At 59.8% G+C, this 23,879-nt stretch overlaps 1 protein-coding gene across 9 annotated transcripts in view; it reads right to left on the reverse strand.

Moving 5' to 3' along the window:
• BAHCC1 (BAH domain and coiled-coil containing 1) overlaps window positions 1-23,879 on the reverse strand; it is a 77,044-nt gene that overhangs the window by 50,337 nt on the left and 2,828 nt on the right. For 2 of the 9 annotated variants that reach the window (XM_070225791.1, XM_070225782.1), the window contains exons 1-2: window positions 16,574-16,775; window positions 12,349-12,742 (exon numbers count right to left, since the gene is read on the reverse strand). In XM_070225791.1, coding sequence (XP_070081892.1) covers window positions 12,349-12,526 — 178 coding nt within the window. In that variant the 5' untranslated portion in view covers window positions 12,527-12,742; window positions 16,574-16,775. Of the gene's footprint in view, window positions 1-12,348; window positions 12,743-12,930; window positions 13,351-13,407; window positions 13,441-13,480; window positions 13,582-16,573; window positions 16,776-20,893; window positions 20,968-23,879 lie in introns of those variants that run through there. The other 7 variants (XM_070225788.1, XM_070225790.1, XM_070225785.1 and 4 more) reach the window with 7 other exon arrangements.

Consider the following 23,879-nt stretch of genomic DNA (forward strand, 5'->3'; position numbering starts at 1 on the left):
GGACTGAGCTGGACATGAGGGGACAGAGGCTGAGAGGGAGGGAGTCTTCTAGTGGCTTGGCCAGGCCACATGCAAGGAGGCTGAGGGTCCCTCAGCTAGCCAGCAGTGGAGGACAGGGAGGGCCCGGCTGCAGAGGAGACCTGGGTGTGGTTGGCATATGGGGACACTTACAGCCTCAGGAGGGTCCAGATGGTCCCTGCCTGAGCAGGGTCAGCAGGTGCCCCGGGCCCCCAATGACTCCTGACCCACGGTATTCACCCCTTTTATAATCCTCTTCCCTGACTGTGGGCAGGACTAGACTCGCTCTAGAAGCAGAGTGAGGGGACATCCCTTCGGAGATTCGGTTGTAAAGTCACTGCGGCTGCTGTCTCCCTGGTCGCCCAATGGAGAGGCCCCCGAGGAAGGAACTGCTGTCTCCAGCCAGCAGCTGGAAGGGTCCTGAGGTCTGGGACAGCCCTATGGGTGAGCTTGAAAGAGGGTCCCCCACAGCCAAGCCCCAAGATTCTCGGAGCCCCGGCCAACACCTTGACCCAGATTCCTGACACATGGAAACTGTGCTGTTTTAATGGTGTTAAGTTGGGGTGATTTGTTACACAGCAATATAATACTAACTAATACACAGTGAAGCAACAGAACAAGAGGGCGGTTGGGGGGTTGGGGGGGGGGTGGTTTGCAGCATTTATGGTGGAGCCCAGAGCAGAGAAGAAACCTTCAGGAAGGCAAATGGAGGACCAGGAGAGGAGTCAGCAACTCAGAGAGCAGGCTGCTTCTGCAGAAAAGTCCGAAATCCAGGTTTGTGTGTGAGGTCCCCTCACCCCCATCCTGGCCAGAAGGCAGCCTCCTGAACGCCCCCAGGACACAGACACATAGATGCAGCCCCAGCCTCCACACCCCAGCTTCCCCTTCGAACCAGGTCCAGGGTCAATTCAGCCCTTGACCACTCCACGCATAAGAAGCAGGGCAGCCCCCAGGGGAATCTGTGTCTTGTTCCCCTCCTCTTTTGTTTGGCATTTTAAGGACCATTTACCCATCTCCCACCCAAGGGCCCTTTGGATTTAATAATTTTGGATCTTTGCTAAGTATTTACCATCAAATCTGTGATGGGACGGAGGCTTGGAGTGGCCTCGTGTGCACCTTTCCAATTTTTCTCGATTTTTTCTGTATTCACACACATTAAGGGCTTTTCAAGAGTTAGCCTAAAGATGCATTACAATTTAATTTAGATTTAATTTTAATATTAATTTAAAATAAATTAAAAGCTTATTTTTAGGAGACCCAAAGGGATGCAAAAAGTCTCAAAAAGGGGATTGGCTTCAGGCAAACTGTCCACGAGTGACCAGCTGGGGCTGGGGTGGCCTGGGCATGTGGCACTGGACAGGGCACCTGCCCTCCTGGGCAGACCCAGTGTGTCCTGGGGGACCACAGAGTCCGGCTCCGACCCTTCCACCCTGTGCAGGGCAAGGAGAGCCCTGCACACAGGCCAGGGACAAAGGGATCTTCTGTCACCCTCCTGCAAGGTACCACTGAGGCCAGGAGGCAGGTGGAAGCCCCAGTCTTGCCCTCACCACGTCCACATCCATGCTTGGGTCCTGAACCCACCAGCCGCTGGCCGCCAGGGCCCTGTGGAGAGTGACGGGGAGGAGGTATCTGGGCCCGTGCAATGCTGAGTGCCAAGTGCCCTCCTGAGTACACACACAAAGGCCACCACGGTGCAGGGACAGGGACGTGAGGGCTGCGCTGGGAAAGAAGAGTGACCAGGGGCCAGAGAGGCAGGGGCAGGGCTGGCAAGGGACTTGTGGGAACGGACCTGGATGAGATGTGCAGGCTGGGTGGAGGGTCTGCAAGGCAGGGGGATGTGCGAAGGCCCAGAGGCCAGCCAAAGCTCTGGGGTGGGCAGGTGGGAGGAGCAGGAGGGCCTGAAGTCTGAGAGGCCTGCAGAGGACACACATCTCCAACCCACTGCCACCAGGGGCCACCCCGTACCCACAATGGGTCAGCCAGCAGCCCACCTGTGCCTCTCAGCAGACAGGCGGGGTCAAGAGATAGCCAGGCAAGGCTCTGGGACTACCCCGGGGAGAGAGAGGAGGGAGGGATGAAGGGAGGAGGGACGGGAGGGGGAGAGGGAGGAGCAGCAGCTGACCTCATAGTCCCCTGGTCTCCTGTGCTCGGTCAGGATCTAAGTGGCAGAAGACAGAGCCAGCCAGGCCATGGGTGGGTGACCACCCCTATCAACAAGTCACTGGTCCCCCCACTCTACCTCCTTCTGGGGGTCTCCCCCGTCTACCTGTCCTCACTGAACCTCACTCTCATCAGCCTGAATTGACCGTGGGCTTTGGGCACTGGTGCCTGCCTGGGGTCAGGGTTTGGGGGTGCAGGGAGGAGGAGCCCCCAGGCCCTGCAGAGTACACCCACCCTGGGGGAGGGCTGGGAGCTGAGGACCAGGAGGGGTGGCCCTGGGACAGGAGGTAGAGAGAGGAGAAGCCTGGGCCTCCCCCTGGGTGTGGGGGAAGGGGCATTCACAGCTCCAAAGCTGGGATCCTGGCCCCCAGTCCCAGCAGCATCTCTTCACACTCAGACAGATAAAGATGAAAGAGACCCTCACAAAGCCTACCTTCCTAAGGAACCCACCCCAGGGGGCTCTGAGACCTGGCCCTGGCAGCCCTGGTACCTTTCAGTGTTTGTTTACAGGCAGCATCACCAGGACGGGGTACCCCGGAGCCTCCCCTCACCCCAGGCAGAGACAGCCCTGCAGTCCCTGCCAGGGTCCCCCTGGGCCATCATGCCTCTGATGCTGGGAGGACCCCCCAGCACCTCAGCTCCATCTACATGTCCAGGGCTCCCCAAACTGCACTGCCAGTGGCCCCAGAACCTGTGGGCGGCTCCCGCCCCAGAGCCTCAGAGCAGGGCTGGTGCCCACCCCCACCCCCAAGACATCAAACCCCATGAGAAGCCCCAGACAAACCCAGTGAGCTTCCACCTCCATACCCACAGCCCCCAGAAGCCAAAGCCCACCCAGACAGAGGGTGAGAGAGGTATAAACCCCAGGGCCGGGGTGCAGGAGTCAGGGCCCCTGGTTCCTAATTCTGTGGGCTGACTAAGGCCTCAAGACCCCAGGACCTCAAGACGGAGACCATGGAGAGGGGCTGGGCGGACCAGGACCCACAAGGTGGGGCCCCGAGGAGGCCCCCAGGTGCCTCCCTGCCTGTCCCCAGGGAAGCAGCTCCTCCTGCGAGGCCCAGGGCCAGTCACTTCCTACCCAGGTCTCTGCGCAGGTCTCGGGGCAGGGGTGTGTACATCCAGCAGCTCCTGTGGGCTAGCTGACCAGGGGGTGGGGAGAGAGTACCCCCCCAGGACTGCATCGGTGTCCCACTCAACCCTCCAGCAGCGCCCAGGCACGGCCCATTTTAGAGGTAGGAGGCCAAGACGCAGAGAGGGACACAGCCTGCCCAGTCTCAGAGCTCCTAAGGGCCAGAGCAGGGGCCATCAGCGGCCAGAAGTCCAGGCAGCCAAACGCTGGACCCCCACGCACTCCTCCGGTGAACCAGCAACACGCTCCCACGTCCAGAGAGCAAAGCAGCTCAGCAGGAAGAGCCCGACCTGGTGACACAGACCTCCAGCGCCTGCCCAGCCTGCCTGGGTAGGAGACCAGGAGAGGGCAGGAGTAAGACCACGGCCCCTGCCTTCTCCCTGCTCCCCATCTCTCCTGTGCCATTGTTCTTCTTTAGTTTTTGCCCCCCAAGGCCCCGCCTCTGCTGCCACCACAGAGGGGAGCCGCAGCTCTCCTCCAGACTCAGGACCCTGCAGTCTGGTGGGGAAGGTGGCCCAGTGTGGGGAGGGGCACCAGCCCCACAGGCGCTGGTCGGGCAGCTGACGCGGGCTGCTACAAGGCCTGGTGGGACAGAGTGCCGAGGGCAGTCAAGCACAGGGGATGGGAAGTGGGCTAGAGGCCCAGGAAGGTCCTCCTGGGAAAGAGGGGGGCATGTGCGCAGAACTGGGGGGACACTTTCAGGGCTGAGGAGGCCTGGGAAGAGCTCCCATTCTCCACCTGGCCTGCAGGTCAGAATCACCCGGTGGCTCTGAAAGGATGTGAGGCCAGGACTCTCCAGGATGAACTGTGGGTAGGAACCTCGGGGGCGAGGGGGTGGACATTGGCACCTGTAGAAGCTGCCCAGGTGGAGGGCCAGCTGGGGGGAGGCTCCAGGAGGGGCAGGCGAAGCAGAGCCGAGAGAGGAACACAGGTGGCCGGAGCCTGTGGATGGCCGGGCATGGGAACCTTTGGCCATGTGGGAACCCTCAGGGACAGTGGAATGAAAAGGGCAGAGGCGGGAGCTGACCTGAGGTGCAGGGCTTGGGTTAGGGACACCCCAAGGCCAGGGAAAGCGGCCAAAGGCATGCACAGGCTCGGGGCCGGCCTGCAGGTAGGGGCGGGGGAGCGGACCAGCACCTCCTGGAGGACAGGCTCTCCTGGAGAAACTCCAAGTGGCAGCAGCTTCCTGCAAAGCAGGAGCCTGGTGAGGGTGCTGGGAAAAGAACAGCAGGAAGGAAGGAGAAAGGGCTCCACAGTCACAGAGGCAAGGCAGGAGCTGCAGCAGGGCAGGTTGCCCATGAGGGCTGAACCCACAGGAGGGGCTCCTGGGGGTGCCATGGAGGGTCACTGGGGACCTGTGGGCTCCACCTGGCAAGTGGCCAAGTGCTGAAGGATGGAGCAGGTGGCGGGAAGTGGAGGCGGACCAGAACGCACATTCCGGCCACTGGGTAGGCTGGCTCTCCCAGGGGCCACTGGAAGGTGATTCCTTCATGGCCAGTTGTGAGTGAGAGCATGTGTGAGTGTTAAGCGTGAAGACCTGCCCGGCAGTGTGAGCGATGTGGGCAGGTGACGTGCATCCACACGCTGTGGGCACATGTGGGCTTGGCAGTTTAATAGGCTGGCCGGCCGTGGGGATGGCCAGGTCTGCAGGGTGGTAATGCCTGTCCATGTGTGAGATGGAGCCTGCCACACGGTGTTGCTGTGAGATGCTGGGTGGACACTGGCTGGGCAGTGCAGCCCCTTCCCCGCCCCAAATACCCTGGCCCCACCCCAGGCTCGGTTCCCTTCTTCTCTTGTCCAGCTGTCCCCAATCTGCCTTCTCCTCACTCTGTCCAGCTTTGCTCCCAGCACGCCTGCCTAAGGGGGTCCCCCGGCCTGGCCAGGCTCTGTGATGGAGGGGCCATGGTGCCCTCCCCTGGAGACGCCTGAGAAAGGCACAGCAAGGAAGCCCCTGACTTTCTCGAAGGACGGGTAAAGGAGCCCAGCCAAGACCTGCCTTTCCCAAGAAGACGGTGGCTCAGTCCTAGTTTCACAGAGCTAAGGATTCTCTTTCTTGGTGGCATGCCCCAAGAAGGCATTGCCCCCAGCTTGCCCTTGGGGACCCCAGCCTGCTGCTCAGAGGCCTCTGTGGGCAGCACATCCATCCTTGTCCCCCCTCCACTTCTGGAAATTTCCAGCGCAAAACCAAGTCCCTACACTGAGGAAGTGGGAGACACTGCTTCATCTTTCCTTCCAGTTGCCAGCACACAGCGGGTTCCCCCCAGCCTCAAAAGTCTTTGCATCTAAAGATACCAGACTCTTTGGTGGGGGACCTGGGGGAGGGGGAGAGGGAGAGGGGGCAGGGAACCCAACCCACCTGTTTATTCCCTCCTCCTCCTCCCCCAACCCCAGGTCAGAATGAAAAAAAAAAAAAGCGCTTCCTGGCTGATCCGATCTGGAACCTAACCGTCTGGACAGCCGCAGCAGCCCTCAGATGCCAGCCGGGCTGGCTCCCAGCTCAGGCGCGGGGCCCCTCCCCACCAGGTCTGAGGCCTGCTGCAAACCCAGTGCCGACCTCAGAACCAGGGCCCAGGTGCCCCCCACCCCTTCCTCTGAGCCCACGCCCAGTACCCACCGTCCCCATCCCCCGGTGGCAGCTGCTTGCAGGGCCACAGGAGGCAGTAATATTATATATTACAACAAACAGGAGCAGCCCACTGACAAATAGGCCTGCGTGATCTAAACGGTATATTATCCCATAAAAACGTCAGCGGGCAGAGCGTCAGAGCAGAGGCAGCAGGGTGACCCGCGCCCGCGGGCTTCCAAGGCCTGCACCCCAGGTGGTGGGGGTGTTTGCTAGACATTGCACGCTAATTGTGATTTTGCTGTTGGCTTGTAATACTGAGTCTTTGGTGGGAGAGGGAAGGCTCCAGAGGTTCACTGGGACCAGGGAACCCTGGGGAGCCTCTCCCTGCTGGGCGAGGTGGGTGGGAGCCATGCAGACCAGTTGCTATCTACCAAAAAAACAGGCCACGTACTTTGCATCCTGAAGCCCCAAAGTCACGGAGTGTGGCTAAAGTATTGTGACTCAAGGCCAAACAGACCTTCTATGAGGGCCTTCTTCAGGGGGCACCCCAGGGTGGCCACCCCTCCAGGAGGTTGCTGCCAGCAGCCTGTTTGAGACTCTTCCCGGGACAGGTGAGGACAAGCTGGGGCTCCTTCACAACGACCTGAGGCCCGCCTCCGTCCTGGGAGCATGGTTTCTTTTGGATGCTCCAAAAGAAGTCATTCAGGGTGGATGCTGGTCAATATGGTATCAATAAGGCAGGGAGCTACTGCTGTCTGAGGATGTGAGGCTAGGGGGCACCGCCCCAAAGGCTGTGCAGGATTTTCTCATTGGACTCCCTAGGCAGAGACCAGCATATACCACCCAGATGGAGGGCCCGCACGCCCCTTCCACGCCAGCCCCTCGCCAGCGTGACCAGGCCCCTCTGAAGAGGCCACTCTGAAGGAGGGCACATGCAGTGGGCTGAGATCAGGGGGTCTGGTGGGAATCCCCCCGAGACCCTGGCCATGCCAATCAAGGCAGCTACTGCACAGGGTTCAGGGGGTGGAGGGGCAGCTCCCATCCGCTGGGGCCTATATTCAGATACTTATGGTAGGGAGGAAGCCAGGCGGCCACGAGGCCTCTTCCAGGAGGAAGGGCAGGGGGTGCTGGGTGGTGACCAGGGCCCCCTGCCGGAGAGCACTCATTCCCAGTGGCACCGGCTGAACGCTAGTCCCAGGCTCGGACCCTGGAGCTAGATCAGGGGCATTCTGGGAAGTGTAGTCCTTTGGGAGTTAGGCGGGTCTGCTGGGATTTCCGGGGGCATTTGGTTAAGAGCAAGCCAGGAAAAGGAGCGAGCAAAGAGGGTCACCCTGACCCGAATCCCAGGGTGGAAGTTGAACATTCCTGGGAAATGGCTGAACCTAGACGTCTGCTGTCTGAAAAGACACCAAGCAATTCCTGTCTCAGAGGGTACTGCAATGGTTTTCCTGAGCAAGCCGTCTGGGGCTCTTATTTTGGTGGGGAAATCTGGGAACTCCCCAGAGAGGAAAGACCCCAACCAAAGTGCCCCCACTTCTGTCTTCCTCTGGCTGCCGCCCCCAGACATCAGGATAGAGAAGTGTCCGCCAGGGGACGGGGTGCTACCTGCCGGGCTCCGGGAGAGGCTGCAGCGCATCCCGCATGCTCTTGCACATTATTTATGCTCACAGCCTGCTCTGATGACATATGTAAGTTGACAGCGAACATCCTATCAACTTGCTGGAGTGTATCTTGATTGTTAAAACACACTCTTAAAGGTGTACCATCATTTATCAAATTAAAATAGGCGCGCCCCGCCTTGCCTGCCCACCCCCTGCAGCCTCCCTCCATCTCCAGCCTCCTGGGCATCCCGCCCTTGCACCCAGGCCCCACTCCTTGCTCCTGGCTCCACGGGAGACACTGCCTCTGCTTCCAGGGACCCGGGCCTGGCGCCCCCTCCCCATCCCGCCCCAGGCCAGGGCAAGCCCACTAATCGCCAAGAAGTGACAAACGCCAGAAGCCCCACCAATTAAATTTAAACTCATGAGAAGCTCAGTGGCTAGTAAATTATTATTTTTATTAGCTTGAACCAAGTTCCCGTAAGAGAGAAAGTCAACTTGCTCCCATGAATGGCTCTTGTATAATTTATTTAACACTGTGCTCTTTGCCAAAGCCTGGAATATTTTTAGCTCGTTCTGTTGTTGGATTTGGCTTTTTTATGTGTGTTTCTGAGGGGTATTTTTAGCCTCATCCATGTTATTCTAACAGCCTCCTATGCGTTTTGTCCTGTCTGTGCCGGCTCCTGAACCCAGTCTCACGGCAGAGGAGGGAGATTTCTAAGAATAACCGGGGAGCGTTCGGGGGTGCCCGTGTTTTCCAGGGGAGACGTGCAATCTGCACAGGCCACTCCCTGCCTCGCTCGCTAATTTGCCTTATTATTCATGTGACCTGGATATTCCTATAGGAATGTCCTTATAGGAATAATCAGACATGGGGGGCAGCACAAGCCCTACTGAGAAAAAACCCACATTCCAAAAATGGCTTCGGTGGGGCAGGAGAGGCGGCCGCAGCCTGGCGGGTCTACGCGGCAAAGCCGCCGGATTCCCGGGGCTCCTCGGCTCGGCGGCGGCTTTGATGTCTGGTTCTGTCACTTACAGAGCAGGACGGGTAGTCTTCAGAAAGTAACTCTTTTCACACCTACTTAATGTTGGTAACTGTTGCAGAAACACTCCATCGTGTCATTGAGTTAATGAGGTATTTACGAAAATGTATTTTTTTCTTTACAAAAAAATATCACATAACGAGGGAGGGGGAACCTTTGATGGGGTCTTTTCACACTAGGAAATTATTTTTCCCTCTACTGCATTTTTCTTTTTTTTCTTTTTGAGATTGTCGATCAGAAGCACTTTTAGCAGGAAAGAAGCCTGCAGTCCTCCCACCGGAAGGCACCTGCCGCCCTGTTTACTCCTAACACCCTCAGGCCCAGGGCACCTGGCCTCCAGACAGGGCCACGTGCACCCCAAAGAAGACCAGGGTTGGGTCAGGGGAGAAGGCACCCCACAGCAACCCACAAGCAGATCGCTGAGACCAAGACTTGAATGGGCACCTCCGCCTCCCCTGGGTGGACACCTGGATTCTCCAAGGCTCGGCCCTGCGGGGGGACACACACGGAAGGACAGAAGGACGGAGGACGGGGGCTGACCCGGCGGAAGAGGGGGCACGGCCAGGCTCCTCCCAGGCCCGGCTGCCTCCTCAGTCAACGCGCTCCCCAATCGCTCCAGGCAGCAGTGCTGATGAAAAATCTTGGGTTGGTGCGTTGTTGATTTTCCTTTTCTCCCCCCTAGATTTCACAGCTTTGCCTCCGGACCATCTGTATTAGAGACAAAATCTAACACTGCACTAAAAATAATGATTCCAAACATTTTAATTGCACCTTTTAGTGACAAGGTTACTGGAACAGCACTTTGCCATAAAACCCTACAGCCCGATTATAAAGCTGCCGGCACTTTCATTTTTAGAAAAACAATAGGAGCAACCCTGGAGCCCAGCGTCCCATCAGGGTCCCCCAAGCTGACACTTTGAAAGCACTGGATGGGGATGAGCAAGGACGGCCTGGGCAGTGGGCGGGGAGGGAGACCCTCAGCCTGGTGCGGGTGGCCGTGCCAGGGCTGAGCAGTCCTCAGAAGCCAGGGACTCCATCTCCAACGGTGGATCCTCCTCCGCTGTTGGAGCCAGACAAATAGCAAGGAGCTCGGAGCAATTTTCCCTTCAGTGGGGCAGTCAGTGCTGGGAGGGGTGGCTGGGATGCTGCAGTGTGGCCTGCGGACGCAAGGCCATCCGTGGAAAGGGGACGGAAGTTCGCCAAACTGGCCATTTGGAAATCCGCACGAGATGCGAAAAAATTTCTCACTTAATTATACTTTTTTCTTCCTAAACTAGATCGTATATAGAAACAAACCAAAGCAAAATGATCTGGTGTATAATTCCTTTAAAAAAATTGATGTAGCTAAATTTTTAAAACCAATGCAATATTCTGGCTTTCAGCAATTTCAAAAGGCTTTCGGCAGCAGATGTTTCTAGCTGGACGCCCGCTCAGCGGCCAGCCTTCCCGTCACAAATGGGCTGAACATCTCCGAGCACAATAGGTCTCCCCGGTTCCCCAGGGGGGTGGAAACGACCTCCAGGAGCAGGGGACACGTGGCCCTCCAGCCCCCATCTGAGGGCGCCCTGGGGGCCTCCAGCGCCCTCTAGAGCCCCCTTCGCTTGGGGGAGGCTGGGAGTGTCTGGTCAAGGACACAGACCCAGACAGGGCTCAGCCCAGTTTCTCCAAACCCCCCAGGGCCTACACTCTGAGAACCACGTGGTCAAACTTGGAATGAGCAAGACAATGGTTCGGGCCACCCGACCACGTTCCCACCTGACTTGGTGGTGCCTGCACCAGGAAACATGGCAGAAAGGGGAAATGGCGGCTGACCAGGACCTGGCCAGGCTGTGGGCTGCTGAAGGAGATGAAGAGGAGGCAGTGACCTGAACCGATGGGGCATGCGGCCTGGCCGAGCCTCGGGAGGGGTGACGGCCCCAGCTTGCCTGTGCACCACCAGGAAAGCCTCAGGGTCAGGGGTCCTCCCAGACCCTTGTTTCTATGGTTCTGTTCCCTGCCAGGCTGGAGGGCACGGCATTTGGGGGGGTATGCAGCCACTCCCTCCCCATCCCCCAACCTGCAAGCTCAGCCTCCCGAGCCTCAGGGGCCACCAGCCTGCAGCCAGGAGCAGGGGCTGGTAGGGAAGCTGTGGCAGTGTCCCTGTTGCCACCACGAGCCCCCACTCACAGCCCCCCAGTGTGGACTGGGCTGGGCGGGCACCATCTCCAACGAGGGGCAGGAGAGACACAACCGCAGGGATAGCAGGATTGATATTTTTAAGTCAGCAATTGCCCAGGCAAGTACTTTTTCTCTCTGGAGTTATAAATCTAAAGGAGAAAAAAGAAAGAAAAGGAAAGAAGAGCAAGGAAGAGGCGAAGGGGCAGGCGTGCGGAAGGCTCGCACAGCAACAGGAAACACAGCGGGCCGGGGCTGATTCCCGGAGAGCCGGGAGCCCAGCCTCGCAGCTCCCACTCCCTCGAACTTTTTGAATCTCCTTGCGTTGTAAATGCTAAAAAGCCATTCGTAATTAAGCAATTTCTCATATTTTTTCTTTTTAGGAAATTTACATTTTTCTTTCTGACGGCCCTCCCTCCTGACATTCTCCCTTCTAGCCCGACTCTGCCATCCGTTTTAATCCACACACTAATTGTAATCCCATTAAAGCAGATATAATTTTATTAGTATTCACAGTTCATCAAGCTAGCAATAATAACTGTTACTGCCAAATTAACAACAACAACAAAAAAAGCGGCAAACAACATTTCTGATGTTTAGAACAAACTGTAAACAAAAGCAAGCCAGCCTTCCACGGTGGCCATCGGGTCCCCACGCGCAGCCGCTCCAGCTTCCTGCAACCTCGGTGGGTGCTGGCCAGTGACCTCCAGGATCTAGGGGAGGTGGAGGTAGCCGCCTCTTCGCCACCATCCGCCTGGCCCTACCTTCTCCTCTGACTTGGCTCAACAGTAATATAGAAGCCACCAGAGTGGGGGACTGCTCTGGAGGCCTGGGTCATCTCTGCCAAAAACTGACCCTCTCCTCTCCAGGAGGGGATCCGACAGGACGGGAGCGCCGGGCGGCCCTCGGGTCTCTCCTCCTGGAGCAAATTCGCGGCGCACTCGCCTGCACCGAAATCCCAAGACGGCCCCCGCGCCGCCCCCAGCCGAGCCGGCGCCGGGTGCTGCCCTCCCCCTGGGCTGCGGGCCGCGAGGCTGGGCCGCGCTCTGGCCACGCTTTGTCCGGCTTTAGCAGGATACCAGAGGCACTTGTTAAAGCAAATGCATCCCCTGCAAACCCATTCTCGCCCTGACACTTCAAGGCTTTATATAGAAACAGGATTTGCTCGTCTTACACCAGCAGTCCCTATTAACGCTTACCCCATCCACACACCGCCCTAATCCGCGAGGCCGCCGCGCGCCCCGCGCCCCCCACCCCCAGTCACAACAGCCGTTTTGTTCCCGCAGAAAGTGCCTCGTTGTCCCAGCCCCGGAATGTCTTAAGGATGTGAATGCAGAATGCAGAAATGAGGTTTCCGCGGAATTTAGTTCTTCTGCAGGAAGGGGTGGGGGAGGGTGGCAGGATCGGAAAGGCTTTATTTTTAGCCGGCTCTGGGGCTGCCCCTCTGAGACCCCGGGGGGACCCCGGGGAAGGCCGCTCTAAAGCGAGATGATCCTGCTCGGGGGCCTGCGGGGAGCCGCTCCACGCGCGGGCGGCCACCGATGCCAGAGCGGGGAAATGAAACCGAAGGCTTCTCCGCAAATGCTCCAAGGAGAGGAGGGCGGGCGCGCATTCGACCCTCGACTGTGCCCACCTCGCGGCTGGGCCTCCTCTCCCGCGCCCGCCCCGGGCGGCACTGACCTGTGTGCGAAGCCATGGGCAGCGGCGACGGGAAGTACTTTCCGGGCTGGAAGTGTGCCGGGGGCTGCGCGGCGGGCCCGGCCGGGGCGAGGCGCGCAGCGGCAGCGGCGCTGCGGTGGCCCAGGCTCCCGCGGTCCGACAGCAGATGCGGCGGCGGCGCGAAGTCGCGGCCATCCATGCCGGGCCCCGGCCCCGGCCCGCCACCGCCTCCCGGGAGCAGCGCGGCCGGGGCCCGGGGGCGGCTCCGCGCGCAGGCGGCGCGCGCGGGCGGCGCGGAGGAGGCGGCGTCCGGGGTCACCGGCGGTGTTGGCTGGGCCGGTCAACACGCCGGCAGGCTGGGTTCCTTGGCGGGCGGCCGCGCGCTCAGCCGGCGGCCGCCGTGCGGGTCCATAGTCTGAGAAGACAAGCAGAAGAAACTCGGTGACTCCGGGGCTCGGCTCGACCAGGGGTCCCCGCCCCGCCCGCCCCTACGCCCACCCCGGCTGGAGCCGCGGCGGGGCCTCAAACGCTCAGCGCGTCTCCCCGCTGCACGCGCGCGCGCCAGACTACTCGGGCCGCCCTGGTCCCCGAGCGCACACGCACCGTCCCGGCCACGCTCGGGCCGGAGGAGCCCCGGGGAACCCGGCCGCACCGCTCGCCGCTTCCCCTTCGCGCACCCGCGGGTCCCTGCGGCGAGGGCGCCGCGGCGGAAGGCTGCTGGCTCCGCTGGGTGATAAAAACCCAAATCTGCGAAGCCATCACGCACGCACACACACACACACTCACGCGCACAATCTCTCCCCTCCCCCGCTGCCCAAAGGTGTCTCAGAGGAAAAGGCCTGGGGTCCACGCTTCGCTTTTTTTCCTCTCCCCCCCTCATTCCGAGGTCCAGCTTTTACTGCATTCCGCTTAACCGAATAACCATGCTAATTAAGCGAGTAATTTTATTGATTGTAACTCAAGAGGTTTTTTTTTTTATAACCTTCCTTTTCTCTCCTCTCCCATCCCCCCATGCGTCTTTCGGTCCATTCTTTTGAACCCGCCCCCCCACTCCCCGCCCCAACAAGACGAGACCCCCACCCCACAGCACCGAGCCAGGACCCTTGGGCCAACTCCCCGGAGCCCCGGCGTCTGCGTCTGCCGCCGGCGTCACCTGGGCCGCCACGCCGCAGTGCCCAGCCTGCCGTCCCCGAATCGGGAGCTTCCTGGCGAGGCTGGAACAATCACCCTACTCCCCAATCAAATTCGCCCAGGATCTTCCTCTGCCGATTGGGGGCTTTGGCGCGGGGCGGGGTGGGGGGTGGGGGTGAGGGGGGCGCCTTGAGAGTCAGAAACTGTTCTCTCTCAACGCCCCAAATCGGTCACGGGATTTCTCCCTTCAGCGCCTGCCTCAGGTCACCCAGCCGAGGCTGGTCTCTGCCCGACCAGGCAGCCCGGGGACCCGGGGTCTGCGGCGCCTGGCTCTGCCCTCCGGGCCCAGCGCAACCTTCGCCTCCCCCCTCCCAGCTCCCAGCAGACCCCGGGCCTCCGTTGTCCACCTCCACCTCCCAGCAAGGCCACATAAAAATACCCCCACCTCCCTTCTCTTCAACCCCCACCCAACGCAGAGAGTCAACTCCGAGGCGAAATTGGGGACAATTTCAGACGCTGACTGCGGACGAAGGGACAGGAACTGCATGGCTGTGCGCCCGCGAGGACCTCTTTCGTTTTGCATATTTCTCATTTCCGACATCTGCATTGTTTTAATGTTTGATATCACCTCCAACAAAAGGGAGATGAATAGGCTGATATTCTTAATTGTGAACTTTGCAGAAAACCTGATTTTTTTAAAGCCGTCCCACTGTGACAACAAAGAGATTAAGATGTTTTCCATTTCGTGAACACCATTTTAAACTGCTATATTTAATGCTACAGGTTCTACAACGTCTTATTTGCAGACTATTTTGTGTTAGATTTAATCTATAACCGAAAACATAATGTATTAAGTGAATACATATTTGCTCAGTTGATAAGCTTTTTTAATATTTATTCGGGGAGCTTTTGCATTGTAAATAAACGAGACCTACACAAAGAGTTCCCTTTGTCTCAACTTCATACAAAGAGGTTCGGGGCTCCCTCCCCTCTGGGGATCGCCAGCGCTCTCCCCGGGTCTAACAAATAACTCAGTTCGCCGCCGCTCGGGCCTGCAAAGCGAGCGCCAGGCCGCCAAGGCCGAGGGCGCGCCGGTGGACGGGGATGCCTGCGCTGGGGTCAGAGGAGGAGCTGCCCGCGCCGGAATAGGGGCCTGGGGGCAGCAGCGAGGCGGGAGCTGGGGGGCGCGGGGCGGGACAAAGGGAAAGAAGGAGGGGAGGGAGGTCGAGAACCTGCGGCTTCAAAGGCGCCGAGAGCCGGAGGCTGCGTGCGCGGGGGTGCGGGGCTTCCCGGCGGCCTCCGGGGAGTCGTGTGTGCTAAGCTTTTGTTTTGTGGGGTTTCTTTTTTCCAGTAAGAAATTTCAAAATTGCCGAGAAAGCGCGAGCTGCTCGAGATTCTCGGGACGCGGGCTCGGCTACCAGCAGGAATTTTAATTTTCCACCTTCTGCGGGCGGATCGCTGGCTCGACTGAGCCTTCTTCACCAGCCCGCCAGACTTTTTACGGAAACAGGGGATTGATTATTGTCGCTCGTCTGTGCCGCTGCGATTCTTACGGGATTGGGGGAGGCTTTTCTTTGTGTTCTTTGCTCCGGGGGAGAGGCCGCGCCGCGCCTCTTCGGCCGCCAGCGCGCGGCTCCCGGGGCCTGCGGAACCCGAGCTGGGCAGGGAGCGGGCCGGGGAGGCGCGGCCGCCGCAGAGGCCTGGGCCCGGAGCCTGGGAGCTGCCAGCCGCGAGTTCCAGGGCTCCGAGCCCCCTCCCGCCAGCTCCTGGAGAGGCCGCCGCACAGGACAGCGCCCCAGCCCGGGTCCAGCTGGTCAAAGGGAGGAAGCGGAGCGCAAGAGAAGGTGGGCAGGGACCCTGCGCCGCCCGAGAATCGCTGACAAGGGCATTTTGGAAAGAACCGAACCTCGGAACGCCGGGATCCTCCCCGGGGTTGCGGGGCGCGGTCCTCAGAGCAGGCGGTCCCCTCCTCGCGTGGCTCGCGCGCTCATGGATGTGGGGTCCTTCACATTTGCTTTGGTTTTAACTCATGCACCTAAAAACCTGCTCTCCCTTCGGCTGCACGCCCAGGACGAGGACCCCATCCTGTCTGCCTCCCCCGGCGCCGTCTCAGAGCCCGCGGGCGCCGGGTGCGGGGGAGGAGGCTGCAGGCTAGGCTGGGACCAGGCGCACACCGGCGCGCGGGCTGCTCAAGCGCCGCCGCAGAACCCGCTCCCTGCGAAACGGCCGCGCCCGCCCCCCCCCACCCCGCCTCGGAGAGGACTGAGGGCCGGGGCCGCGCCGGACCCCTGCGTCCCAGGGCGCACCGGCCCGCAGACCCCACCCCGCGGGCCGGGGCCCGAGCCCCGTGCGCTGCCCGGAACGCGCGCGGTGAGAACGCCCCGCTGCGCCGGCCTCGCTCGGCCCCCTCCTCCACCCTCACCCCAGGCAAAAAAAAATCTCAAATGTTCTGAAATGAATTAGGCTCTGGAAAGCGAAACCCAAAAAAACTCGCCATTACCCCTCCCGGTCCGGGCCCCTCGCCCGCACCCAGCCGGCGGCCAGAAAGCCCCTCTGTCAGCGGCCCGGGCCGCCTCGGCCACCACAAGCCGGCCGGTTCTCCGCCGCGGAGCGACCGGGCGGGGTCGACCCGGGACTGCTCGGGGGAGGGAAGCAGGGTGGGGGGGCAAACAATTGGGGTTCGTTGGTGCTGCCGCCAGAGCCGAGCGCGCGTTGGCGGCGTCCGGGACCTCGCCGACTGTCCGCCCAGCCGTCCGCGCCGCACGCAGCCTGGCTGTCCCTGTCCTGTTGCGATTATTTATTTTTAATGCTGGGTGTCGATCGAGACAACAAGAGCTCAGAGCAAAGCAAGGACGCATTACGGGGGGCATTTTAAACCGATCGATAAGATTTTTCAGAGGAAAAAAAAAATCGCCCTTACATATAGTCCATCTTAAAAAAAAAAGCCTGCTCCACATTATAACGGATTTTTAAAAAGGGAATATATATATTTCTTAACATCGCAACCCTGAATTTCTCTTGCTAAAAAAAAAAATGTAAATCCCCAAAGCCAAAATAAAAAATAAAATAATAAAAATACAAAAACAAAAAAATGAAAGCAATTTCAGTTACTTACTGGAGGCTGTTTCCTGGATACAACTGAATGCAATACAATTAAACCAGTAAATGTGACTTTGTTTTGTATTCCTATTGGTATTTTCAATGTGCTGACTGTTGCACTGTAAATGCACCGCTTCCACAACAACGACTCTAGCGAGCCCATCCAGAGCGGCTCTCAAACCTGCAGCCGGCGCGGCGAGCCACGGGCCCTGCATACTAATAAGCTCGTGCCACTCAGTCCCGAGCAGCCCGCGCGCTGATTGGTCGCGCGGCCCTCCGCGGCCGGGAGCTCGTGCCACTCATTCGGCGTAAACAGGCCTCCCAATAGGCTGGCGCCGGGCCAGGGAGCTGCCAATCAGGGAGCAGCAGGGCTACTACCGAGCCCGATGGCGCCTAATTCAAGCCCCGCGACTGCGCAGCTCCTCTGCGCAGATCGTTGCTGCTGAATGGGAATGTGGTGGCGCAGGGCGGGAGAGGGAGTAGGGGCGAGTGGGAGCGCGTGTCCACGCGGAGGGGGAGGCTTTTTTTTTTTAATTTAATCCACCAGGTCTAACGTTTGGTTTCTGGTGCACGGAGGCCAGGAGAAGAAACAGCAACACCCGTTAAAACAGATGCCTTTTTTTTTTTTTTTTTTTTTTAATACCTGGGATCTGTCTGGCAGGTGGCTGAACCAGGCGCAGGTAGGCCCGAGCTCTAAGAGTGGAGGCCTCCTCGTGTTGTCCGGCCCTTCCACCACTCCGAGGCCTCCGCCTGCTCCGACTGACGTTGGGAACGCCTGCGTCCTGGGCAACAAGAGCTCCAGAGTCGTCTCCTCCCCCTGGCCCCGGGGATCAGACCCTGGGGAGAGGGTCCTGCGTCTCTGGCCATCTATCTGCGGACCCTCAGTTTTTTATCTCTCTCGGCTCTACTTTGCAACAGAGCACCGATCAACATGAAAATCAGAGACGTACGGTCAACACAGAGATTGCCCTTTCTTCATCTGCAACTAGATTTTTAAAATATGATTTCCTTGATATGCATGGTGCGAAACCATGCGTAATAATATTTCTCAATGCCGCTCTCCTGCATATCCGCTAAATCCTCGCCCCAATTAAAAAGAGCCACTGAACAATTATCATAATCGTAATCAGATGCAAATCACTTTTTAAAATATTCTCCAAATAAATATTTCTGTTAGAATTTGGTTTTCCAACAAAATGCTATTTATTCTTGGCGAGTTAAAGTGATGTCTTCGTAGTGATGGATACATCATATTTATTCCTTTCTCCCTGTGAATCTCTGCCTCCCCCTCTGAAGGACAAAAAAAGGATATTTAAACTATATGCCAACCAACGCACTCACACGCGTTAAAAACTCTCCACCGGCTCCTTCCGGGGGGACACGAAGGAGTTAAACCCGAGGCTGTCTGTTGTCTCTTTCCTTTCCCCGCCCCCCCGCCCGCTCCCACGGGACCCCCGGGATTGGCTGGCACTCCGCCAGCAGGCTGTCAATCACAGAGTGTAAACAAGGCGCTGATTGGCTGTTGTCCAGTCCGCACAGGGCCTCCTGAAAAAAGCAATTACTGGCTCCGCGGTTTCAAGGCGGCCCAAGGCCGCTTGATGAAAGGAGATAAGCTGGGGACCGTTTCCAGGATCCCCGCGGGCCGACCCGGGCAGCCCGGGAGCCGAGGTGCGGCGGAGAGCCCGCGGATCAAAGGAATGCGGAGAGAAAGGGGAAGCAGGCGCACGGCCCCGGCTGGCCTTCCCCCGCGGGCGTCTCTGACCAGGGGTGGGGGCTCGGGCCGCGGGTGGGTCTCCGGGATTGGGCTCCCGCTTCGGCCGGCGCGGCCGGTGGGGCAGCTCCGGAGAGCCCGGGGCTGGCAGGTAAGCGCCGGGGCTCCGTGGGCCCGGGCCGGGGATGCAGTCCACGGCGCGTAAACCCGAGTCCCGATTCTGGCGACGCCCCGCCCCGGCGGCGGGGACCCCTCCGGCGGCCCGAGCCCCCGGCCAGTCTCGAGGCCGGCGCCATCGGAAGCGACCCCGGGCCGCGCGCGGCGGCCACGGGAAGAGAGGCGGCATGCATAAATCCATAAAGCGCCCGGAGATCCGATTAGCGCGCGGCTATTCATTAAGCCGGGGGCGATTGAATTAGGTCCCCTGGTGCGGACCGGGGGGAGCGGGCGGCGCGGCCTCCGAGGCGGGGGTGTCTGACGCGAACCTGCGGTCTCCGGCCGTGGCTTCCGGAGGATGAAGTCGCAGTGGCGGCCCCCGCGTGTGAGTGTTGGGGGAAAGGAGTTCCTCCGGGTCCCGACCCCGCAGACGCATGCGGAGGCCGCCCGCTTCCCACGCACACCGAGGGAAGCCAGCCCCGGCCCCGCCCGGCTCCGGAGAAATCGCGCCCGCGGCGGCGGGGGTGGGGGGGCGGCCGCCGGACTCGGCTCCCGGGTCCCGCGCAAGGGCCAGGCGGGGCCGAGGCACGAGCTGGGAGCGGCTCGCTTTCCCGTCCCCGAGCGCACGGGCTCACACTGCCTCCCGGCTCCAGTGTCCTGGCGCGCCGAGGCTGCCTGGTCCGCGCTCCGCGGGGTCCCGCCAGCTTCCCGCCGCCCTCCGAGTCCCGGCCCCGGCAGGGCGCCCTGGCTGACGCCAGGTTTCCTACTCTCTTTTGGAAGCGGAGTTCCCCATTACTGACTTTCTCCGATGAGCTTGTTTTCCATCCCAAGAGTTTTTTTTTTTTAACTTAAGACTCAGTTTTAAACCTCCATTTGAAATAAAAAAGAGAAAAATATATGAGAAAAGCCCTCCATCCAACAGGCAGAGAACACTTTGGCAACGGGCGGTGTCCCTGGAGTTGCTCCGAGCTCCTGGAGCGCACGCCGCGGCGGCCCCGCTGACCCTTGGTCTGGGAAAGGGCTCCCGCCTTGCACTGCCGGGTGGGGAAGGGGTGGGGGGGCTCCAGTCTCTCCGAGCCCCCAGTCTCCTCCAGGGTGTCCGCAGGCTGGGAAGCCCCCAGGGCCCCCAAACTCTGTCCCCAGCTCCCTCAGGCAGAGGATTGTCTGAGGGTCCCGGAACCTGGCTGATGGGCCCCACCCCAGCCATAGACATGCAGGCTGTGGGGCAGATGGGATGGCACAGGACAGGATGCGTCAGGCCTCCGTCCCCTCTGCAGACTTGCTCTGGTCCTTGCAGCTTGCCAGGGCCAGATTCCTAATTCAGGGAGCGAGAACTGGCTTTCAGAACCCTGCCCCTCCTGTCTGGCAGAGAGCGGCTGCCCTCTTGGGAGGGCCTGGTGTACTTGGGTGCATCTAGGCCACCAGCAGCTCCCTGCTGGCCTGGCTTCCTCCACCTTCTTGTTCTGCCCCCAGCATCACTTACAACAAATCTAGTGGGCTTTTTTTAAGAAAAAAAAAATACTGTTTCAAGACAGTTGTTACAGCAAATAGCTGCAGACGGGCCTGCTGCATGCGGCAGGGGCTGGCAGCTGCCCAGCGCTCACAGCTCCCGCAGTACCAAAATAAGCTCCCTGTGTCGCGCCCGCTGTGAGGCTCCCGGCGGCCAGGGCGTGTTTGGCTGGGCGCTATCAGCTCTGAGGAAACCTCCCCATTTCCTTTTTTACTCTCCTTGCTGTCCAGAGTTAACAAATGTTTTTAATTTTAGAGGAACACCGTGTAGCGATCTGCAGACTGGCCTTCCACTGGGGAGGGAGACAGCAGAGGGAGAAGAGAGGGGGCCGGGTAATAAGGTGAGGTCAGGGCTGAGCTGGGATGTCCAGGTCTCTGCAGTCGCCTGCAGTTTCACAAATGAATGGGCTCCCAGTCAGGCGAGGCCAGAGGCCCACACACCCCCCGCCAGATCACATGCCCTGCCCCAGCCTGGAACACTGCCAGGGGTGTCCTTGAACCCCCAGCGGGCTTCCTCCCTAGCAGGAGCACAGGGCTTCCACACTCCTGGTAGACACCACTCCCAGCTTGCCCTCTCCTGGCAGACACCACTCCCAGCTTGCCCTCTGGCCTTCGGAGAGGATAAAGAGATGCCCGGGGCAGCCTTGACACCTGGGCATGCACACTACAGTCATGCATACATACGACACTCATGTGTAGTCTCACATGTGCGCACACACATTCATGTGGGCTCACACATCACACTTGCGTACACGTACACAAACACATCACACAGGCACACACTTGAGCACGAAGCACACCACACTCCCCCGTGCACACGTGCACAAAACATGCATGCACGCACGCACTTCCACAGCACACACCACACCAGCCCTCTGGAGAACCTGCCTTCCCACCCACAGCTTCGGGGCCCCTGGCGCCCCAGAACCTCTCCCCGCCCCGGAGCCGCCCAGCACTCACCCACACACTGCTACCCGAGAGTGGCGACAGATCTAGGTCTTCCAGCTCCCAAAAGACCATGATCCCTGCTCTGTCTGAAATCATGAAATAAATAATTTTTTAACACAAGAGGGTGGAGGTGTTGGGTGAGTTACATAAAATTATGAATTAGTCGCTGCTCCAAATAAATGCCTGTTGGGCCAGAGAGCAGCAGAGCTGTGCGCCTGGGTAATTGTGTGTCGGGTGTCTCTCCATTGTTCCCTGGGCCATTAGTCAAAGGGCAAATTAGAAACAATTTCTTGACAAAAATTGACTCTTAATTCTTCCCACCAGAGGCGCAGAGGGCCAGTTTCAGAGGCCGGGGCCGGGCACAGGCAGGCATATCTGGAGGGGGCCTGTGCCACGGGTTTGCCCTTGCCCAGCATCCAGGGCATGTGGGGAGGGGGAGGAGGGGTGGGCTGGGGCCCCAGGCCGGGGCTGAAGTGGTTCACAGCACCCCAACCCTCCCTCAATTGGAGGGCAGCGTTCCCCACCCCCACCCCCACTCAGAATCCCACCTGCTACAGCCCACTGGGCTTCCAAGGACAGTGCGAGAGTCAGGAGTCTGCATCCTTCCTCTCAAGGAAGAGGGGTAAAAAGAAAAATCACACACATTCCCACAAGCGCCTGAGCTGGAGGAGCTCCGCCCCCAGCACCACTCCAGCCTCCAGGAAGCAGGGCTCGGCTCCCACCCCAACCCCCTGAAGGAAGTCTACTGCCACCAGCCAGACAAGGGATGCTTCTTTTCATCAGAGCCTTTGGCTGGTGCACTGGAGGGGGCAGGGGCGTGAGGGGAGGTCAGAGGCGCCAGCCCCAGCCCAGGTCTGAGAAGCCCCTGCCCCTCCCTAGGCACTCCCCAGAGCAGCCTGGACCCCTACCTTCCCAGGAGCCTTGTGCCCTGGCTGTGGACAGGGTTAGGACGCCCCCTGGGGCCCCCAGAGGTCCTCCCCCAGGTGCTGCACCAGGAATTCATGCCTACACTTGGGGCGGCCTTCTCTCTGCCACGTCCTCTGTCTTTGGGGGCTTAAGCTTTGTTAGGGCAGGCCTGTTTTGGAGGGGAGAGGAAGGCGATAGATCTCCTGCACCCCCCAGGGGCAGGGGTCTGCCCCTACTGAAAACAAAACTTCCAGTCACAGCCTGTTCATTATCTGCTGGGGCCAGAGGACCAGGCAGCAGGGGAGGGGGCCGCTCAGAGGCCCAGGGTTGGGGGGAAGCAGCCATCAGAGGAAGAGTTGTCAGGAGCCAGGCCAGGCCCTGAGGGTCCTCTAGTCCCGTCTCCCCCCGGGAGGCCTCGCTGGGACCTGAGCAAGGGGCCCGCACACCGAGGCCCAAGCCCTGATCACTTGGAGCCCCTGGGCCCCTCGCAGAGGCACAGGCCACAGACAGGCTGCAAGACAGACTTGGGGACGTGGCTCTAAGTTTTAAAAGGCAACCAGAGCAGCCAGCGAGAAAGACTTTGAAGTCAGATGAGCAGTTCCCAGCCCCTCCCTCTTGGGGGGCTTTAATTCTGTTGTTGTTTCTTCCAACCAGGTCAGGAGGCTGCCCAGCCCCCTCTGCTCAGGGAAGGTGCTTGTTAAACACAGGGTTGCAATTTGTGGCTAAATATAACCCAGTGTGTTCACACAGAAAGTATAATTCAGGGTGCTGGTTGTGTGAGGTTATCAACCAGGAGACCCATCTGGGTTAAATTGAAGTGGTTTTCATAAACGGGCAGGAGTGTCCCATTGCTAGGCTTCTCCTCCCTGACTTTATTAGTGACAGTGATTGCTGTTACTGTTAAAGGGGATAATGGGAGTGGGGAGCCGTCTGGGACGCCCAGGGGGAAGGAGGGCCCAGGAGAGGGGGCCTCCCATCCCCTCCCCACTCCCTGCGTCCTGCCCCTTCCAGCCTCCTGGTCACTTTCTCATGGAGGCTGGAGGAAGGCAGTGGCCCCCCAGGGAAGCCCGGAAAGGAATCAATAGTGCGGTGCAAGGCCGCCCTCCCCAAAGGCAGCCCTGCTCCTTCCATGTAGGAAGTGGGCCCTGCCAAGTGGGCCGGAGGGGGGAGGCGGAGGGAGGGAGGCAGGGGGAAGCAGGTTCTCTGGGGATCTGTACTCACCTTCTAAAGCTGAAAGGGGGGGGATGTGTTTTGGGGATCTCCTTGCAGGAGGCTGACCCAAACCGGGCCCTCTGCCTTCCTGCTCCTGAGGAAGAACCCTACTGATGACCAAGGCCCAGACCCGGCTCAGTGGCTGGAACTGTCCTGCTCGGGGACAAAAGCTCTGGTAGAGCCTGATGAGGGGACAGTCAAGTGGTCCTTCCAGACCGCCCCCCAACCAGGCCCTGGCTGCACGCCCTCCCCAGGTGGCTACCTGCCTCCCTGCAGACAGGCCTGTGTGCATGACCCAGCTAGAGGGAGCCCTGCGCCGCTGGCCCAGGGCCGTACTTGGGTGTGTTTACACGTGTCGCTGTCAGGGTATGTCTAGATGGGCCGGAGTGGACTTCAGGGCCTGGTCTCACCCTGGCGGGAGGACCCTGGGAGAGGGATGCAGGCTGGGTGTCAGTCTCCTCTGATAAAACCCAGCCGGCCCAGGCAGAGCCGCAGTGGGCAAGCAAGGCCAGGAACAGAACCCAAAGTATGGGGACTGGAACTGACCCACCCCGTTTGCTCTGCAGGGCCCCAGCTTATCAGCCCCTACCTCCACCACTGGGGTCCCGGGTCCAACCAAGTTCTCAGAGCACCGGAGCTCAGGCAGCCAGCGGGAGGGCAGGGCCCTGAGACGCAGGCGAGCACAACAGGCACCGGCCCCTGCACACCCGGGGCTCCCAGGGTGGCCAGGAGCCTGGAAGCCCACTTCCCCATTGGATTTCTTCACATTCCCAGATTTGGAAAGGCCCCAGCCCGGCCAGACTCCCCCTCCCACTTTTGCCCCAGCAGAGGGCTCCAGAGGGTAAGGCGCTGCCCGTTTGGACTTGCTTCCGACACAAAA

Source organism: Equus caballus, chromosome 11 (assembly GCF_041296265.1).
Source record: "Equus caballus isolate H_3958 breed thoroughbred chromosome 11, TB-T2T, whole genome shotgun sequence".
NCBI lineage: Eukaryota > Metazoa > Chordata > Mammalia > Perissodactyla > Equidae > Equus > Equus caballus.